The sequence below is a fragment of the Cervus elaphus genome, chromosome 9 (assembly GCF_910594005.1).
Source record: "Cervus elaphus chromosome 9, mCerEla1.1, whole genome shotgun sequence".
In the NCBI taxonomy this organism is placed as follows: domain Eukaryota; kingdom Metazoa; phylum Chordata; class Mammalia; order Artiodactyla; family Cervidae; genus Cervus; species Cervus elaphus.
In genome coordinates, this window is record NC_057823.1 from 43,858,614 (window position 1) to 43,864,793 (window position 6,180).

Consider the following 6,180-nt stretch of genomic DNA (forward strand, 5'->3'; position numbering starts at 1 on the left):
AAGGACAGAGGAGCCCGGTTAGAGCCAGTTCATGGGGTTGCAGAGTCAGACACAACTTAGTGACTAAACACAAATAAAATATATCAAACAAAACAAAAAACTACAGAGAGAACAAAGTAGCAGCAGGGGATTATACAACATTCCCTTCTCTATGATAGACAGAAGAAATAGATAAAAATTAATAAAATTTGAACATCAGAATTCCAAACGAACACATGAAAAACATTGCACTCAATGGCAGAGGAAAATATAGAATTTTCACAAAAATGATCACACAAGGCCCATAATCTAAGGTGTAAAACACTTCAGAAGATTAAATCTCTGTACTCAGAGTTTGAATTCAGAATGCATTAAAACATAAATAAGAATGTCTCACATGTTTGTAGATGATAAAATATTATTTTTAATATTTGGGCCAAATAAAATATTCTCATATCAGCCCTATAGGATTCTTCAAAGGCACCAAGTAAAAGGAAATGTAGAGGCTTAAATATGTATGTTAGGCTATTTGTTTACTCATGTCTTAAACATCCTTTAAAAAAATATCATATAGCATTGAAACATGTATATTATCATATGTGAACTAGATTGCCAGTCCATGTTCGATGCGTGAGACAGGGTGCTCAGGGCTGATGCACTGGGATGACCTGAGGGATGGGATGGGGAGGGAGGTGGGATGGAGGGTCAGGATGGGGAACACATGTACACCCATGGCTGATTCATGTGATTATGGCAAAAACCACCACAATATTGTAAAGTAATTAGCCTCCAAGTAAAATAAATTTTTTAAAAAATCTAAAAAAAGAAAATATGTCCTATAATGGCAAACATAAACCAAAGAAAGTAAAGAAACAAAAGATACAATAAGGCACATCAACAAACCAGATGACAGTTCTTCGAAAAGACAAATAATACTGATAAACTTTTGCTGAAAATGATCAAGAAATAAAAGAGAAACCACAAACAACTGTAAACTATTATCAGCAGTGAAAACAAGGACATCACTAGGGGTGCCAAAAAATTACATGATACTTACTGATTCTGTGAACTGTTTACTGATTATGGGATATAAGAATTCATACCACCAGGACACATATACAAAAATAGCAGCATTGTCTGTAACTGCTAAAAAAATGAAGACATATATGTATTCATCAGCACAAGAGTGCATGATTAAAGTATAGTCAGAAAATTATATTTTATACAGCACAGAAAATGAATAAATCCATGATTCAACAACATGGATGAAATTTTTTAAACATAATAACAACAGATTCTAAGAGAAAGTCAAAAATACAAGCAACATGATTAATCCATATGTAAGCCAAATCAATTGACATTGTTAGATGTACAAAAACAGATAATAAATCTATGAATAAAAACAATAAAATGATTTTTTAAATAAAATTCAAAATAATGGTTACCTGGCAAGCAGGAGCTGGTCTTGAATAAGCAGGTTGAGAGCTTCCAAGCACCAGAGTAGTTCTCATTCTAGGTTTGGGGGATGGGCCCTAGATGATTCATTTGCAAATATTCCATAAGATCCATCCTTAAAGTCTTTACATGCTTTTCAATATTATTTTTCTCATTAAAATTTTGCTCTAGAAATTATGCAATATATTGGAAGAATATAGAAAGCTAGAGATTAGGATGGTTTGCTTTATTCTTTGATAAAAAATATAGTTCAGTTAGTTCACAGGTGGAATTGTTAAAAAGAAGAAAAGCTGGGGAAAATTTTTAAGAAGATCTTGCAGAAATCTTTCAGATGATTATTTATGCAAGGAGGGTATCCCCATACCTCACCCTTGAGGATGGACAATCACTTTTTCTTAGGTATGCCTGTCTCTATCCTTGCCCTCCTCCAATCTCCAGTTACTCTAATTTTAGAATAGATATTGTAAACATAATGTTTATTAATATACTTAATATATATTTAATTTTATATAAATTAATAGTATATGAACATAATTATTGTGCATAACTTACTCTACATTTAGAGTAATCAAAAATTGATAATAAGAATTTTGTATATGGTGTATATATATAATATATGATATTCAAATAATATGCATATAATATGTAAAATATGTGTTCTCACAACTTCCCTGTTCATGCCAGTCTACATGCATACACAATTTGATATTTACAGCTTTCTGAAATTTCCACTGCTTCATTTATACTCATATTTCCTCACAAGCATTTCCTCTTTGAAGTGTTCCTTTGTCTCTTTACAAATATATAATCTTTATTTTAGGATCACTGTTCAAACCTGGTGTTCCCTACTAGATGCTGTAGGGCTCTCATAGTTTTTATGATTGGGATCTCAAGTCTGCACAGCTTTCTTCTCCACTAGCAAATAAACTCCTAGATATAAGGGCTTGCATTCTGGCCACTGCCGTGTCCCTCACAAACTTCAGAGCATCTGTAACATTGCAAGTAGTCTATAAAGGTTTAATAAATGATTAAATGAACTAAGAGCCTAGGAAGATTTTCAAAGAGTTTAATTAGCAGAATGACATTGATATTAAATGAAAGAACATTGGATAAATACTAGATTTGTGATAAAAAGATGAAATAAATGTTTTACAAGATGGTTTTACAGGTTAACCAAGTACTTACATATAACTTTCTAATAGAAAGATTTTAAAAGGCCAGCAATACTGTTCCTTAATTCAACATCAGCTCACGAACTTCTCTCACGTGACAGAGTCTACACTGGTTCCTTCATGCTCATGAAGAAGCAGGGCCAGGACTCTGACATACAGAGTCAGAGCCAGGGATAAAGCCACCTTCATCCAGTCATACCTAAGAGGGGACAACAGACCCTTGAAGGGACTGAGCCCTGGACTAGACAAGTGAATTAAATTCACTTAATATTCAAAGTATCATGGTGATGTTCTGTTGCTAGTTCTATTAGTGGTAGAGAAATCAAGATAGTGGAGTGAGGGGGAGTCATTTGATATTAAAGCTGCTGTGTAGCAAGCTAGGATTTAGCTAGAGGTCTCCTTGATCCTACACACTCTCTCACAGCTCCACCACTTAAAGGCAAATAAAAAGAGTAGAAAATACAGAAGTGGGAATAGAAATCACAGCTTGCAACAGGTGTTAAGGACTGCCTGTGCATATTACCTCCATATTTGTCAAGGAACTTGAATAGCAAAATATGCTTTCCCCATCTCAAAAGTGATTATAAAGCAACTGTTAGGGCTTGGGCAAGTTCACAAATGCCCACATAGGTCTTGAGAACTAAAGAGGCAGATTCTGAACTAAGCCTAAGATGAATTCTTTTCACTTTATTACATCTAATCACAACAGTCCTCCTATTTGTGGGTAAATTCAAAATCAATATTTCAGTTTTTCTTTGCACTTTGTGTTCCTGGATGACAAACACATAAACCAAACACTCATTAAAAACAAAAATCAAACTGATTGGAAAGATAATATCTAAGACTTATCTAATGATATTGTTAATAATAAGATTATTTAAATTGCTTAATTGATAGTGTCAGTTTGGGCAGTTTTGCTTCTTTTATTTATGTGATCACAGCAGTTTCTAAAACTAAAATTTTACCTACCTCTGGATAAATCTCTCACTTTTTAGGTATAGGTTCTTTCCCTTCATTGTTGGAGTTATTTCCATGTTCAAATTCCTTATGTACCCTATAGGAATAATCATAAATGAGTAGCAAAAGCATTGAGTTGACATGCCATGTAAAGAAACTACTTGTCAGTCTATTGACATGCAGCAGGTATGAGGTATGAGAATACCCAATGTCTAACCTTTGATAGCAAGATAAAGGTTCTGTTCCAAGTGGTGGTACCTCAGCAATTGAGAATCCAAGTCTCCTTCTTGTACATTAATCAGAGGAATTGTACTTTTTCCTAATTTCACATATGCCCAAAACACTAGACACTTGGATCATTCTGTTCATGAATATAGTAGTGCCTGAAGACTTCACAGTAATTCACTTTTACTGCTATTGTTCAAAACCAAGTCTCATACTAAAATGATCTATGAACTTGGGATGTGAGATGAGATAGAGGGCATTATGTGTAGTTTTCTTTATGTCAGTGCTGACATAAAGGATAAAAGGACTCATATATAAAAGGACCATAAGAATGTTACATTTAATGTGATAAATTAGGATGAATAAACAGGATGGAAGAGAAATGTCACAGGCATAGGAAAGAAGAAAGACATGACTAGACTTAGTTTGTGGGACCCTGTAAACAGCAGACAAATGAAAGGAGAAAAAAGGAAAGGAGGGATAATATAAAAGTGGAAAGAGTTGTGGTCATTCCTAGACTTTCCCCTTTACAACTTTCTCTAGGCTCAGTCCTAATTGCATCCTGCTCCTCAGAGCACCTGTGACGTCTTTATTGTGGAAGCTGTAAATGAGGGGGTTCAGCACAGGGGTGATGATGGTATAAAAGGCTGACACCATCATGTCTTGCTCAGCTGTGTGGTAGGAATTGGGAAGCATGTAGGTGTAGATGGTGGCACCAAAGAATAGTAACACTACAGTCATGTGTGAGGAGCAGGTGGCAAAAGCCTTCCTGTGGCCCTTGGCTGAATTAATTCTGTGGATGAGGTGCAGGATGAGGGCATATGAGCTTGAGATAACTACAATGGGGATGAGGAGCATGAGAATACAACATAGGTACATGAGCATTTTATAGAGGGAGATGTCATAGCAGGAGAGCTTCAGCAAGGCAGGAGCCTCACAGAAGAAACTCAAGATTTTTCTGGAATGACAAAAGGGGAAGCTCATGGCTATGGGTGTGAGCAACAAACCATCCACCATTCCTAGGAACCAGCATCCAGACACCAGGCATACACAGACTCTCTGGTTCATCAGCAAAGGATAATGGAGAGGTCTGCAAATGGCAGCATATCTGTCATAGGCCATGGCAGACAGGAGAAAAGTCTCAGCTCCAGCAAGCGTCAGATAGAAGAACATCTGGATCCCACAACCTGAGGGAGAAATTGTATGATCTCCTGTCACCTGGCCCAGGAGCATCTTGGGCACAGTCACAGATATGTACATGAGGTCCATGAGGGAGAGCTGGCTGATGAAGAAGTACATGGGGGTGTGCAGGCGGGGCTCCAGGCAGATGAGGATGATGAGGAGGGCGTTCCCAGCCAGGGCCATCAGGAAGAAGATGAAGGTCACAGTGTAGAGGAGGAGGGCGTGTTTGGTTTCACCAAAGAGCCCCACAAGGATGAAATCACTTGACGTTTGATTCTGTGAATTTTGATTCCCTGAGTACATGGTTACAGTTCTCACTGAAGAAGAAAAGAAGAGCCATCACTTTTAGAAATTTCACATGCACATATTTTTTAAAGATTTTTCCAGAAAAGTACTTAGAACTGTTTTTTTTTTTTAAATATGAAATTGTACTGACGTTAAGTCAAATGTTCAAATTTCTGAAAGGCCAGGTTGCATTTTGGCCACAAGTTTTGAGGAGATTATGAAACGGACATAATGGAGGTGACAACTGTACAAATAGACAAGTTGTTTACACTCTGTAAATTACTTATTTTTTCCCCAAACTGAGAATATAAAAGGACTCATCTCATAGGATGGTTAGAAAACTAGAGTAGCAAACACAAAGTAAGTTTTAACACAATGTGAATATAGAATGAAATCATTCATTAAAGCTCCCACTCTACTTTTAGACACAGTAGGCCATCCAGGATTCAGAAACTGAAATCAAAGCTGGTGCTAATGTCAACATTAATATTGCTAATTGTACTAATACAAGTTAAGTTTACTGAAATTTGAAATATCATTAAATATTTTTCTGTCGTGTTTCCATTAAGTCCACTTCCCTCACTAAACATTTCAATTTACTCAACTGTTTCTTGCACAATGAAGCTCCGTAAAGCAGAACCACCATGGGTATCAGAGCAGAGACTGCCCAGCCTGGCTATGGAGAGCAACTCTAGGTAAAGACCTCATGCAGGACAGAAAGCAAGAGGGGATCAGTTTTACATAATATGGGAGCCAGAAGATGGACAGATTTGGTGCAGGACAGAAGAGTACTCAGTATGCAGACCTTGTACAGAGCAAGGAGGGCCATCAGGATACAGAGCTGATAAAGGCCAGGAGTCCAGGAATGTCCTGCTTGGTCCCCTTCAAAGCTGCAAGATAACATCTACGGCATTTAATATATTAA

The 6,180-nt window shown here is 36.7% G+C and overlaps 1 protein-coding gene across 1 annotated transcript; it reads right to left on the reverse strand.

Annotated features, from left to right (window-relative positions):
* Window positions 1-4,301: 4,301 nt before the first annotated feature.
* LOC122700784 (olfactory receptor 2T3-like) lies at window positions 4,302-5,273 on the reverse strand. Its single transcript, XM_043913836.1, has one exon. It carries the CDS (start codon window positions 5,271-5,273, stop codon window positions 4,302-4,304), a length of 972 nt encoding a protein of 323 aa, XP_043769771.1.
* Window positions 5,274-6,180: the final 907 nt, after the last annotated feature.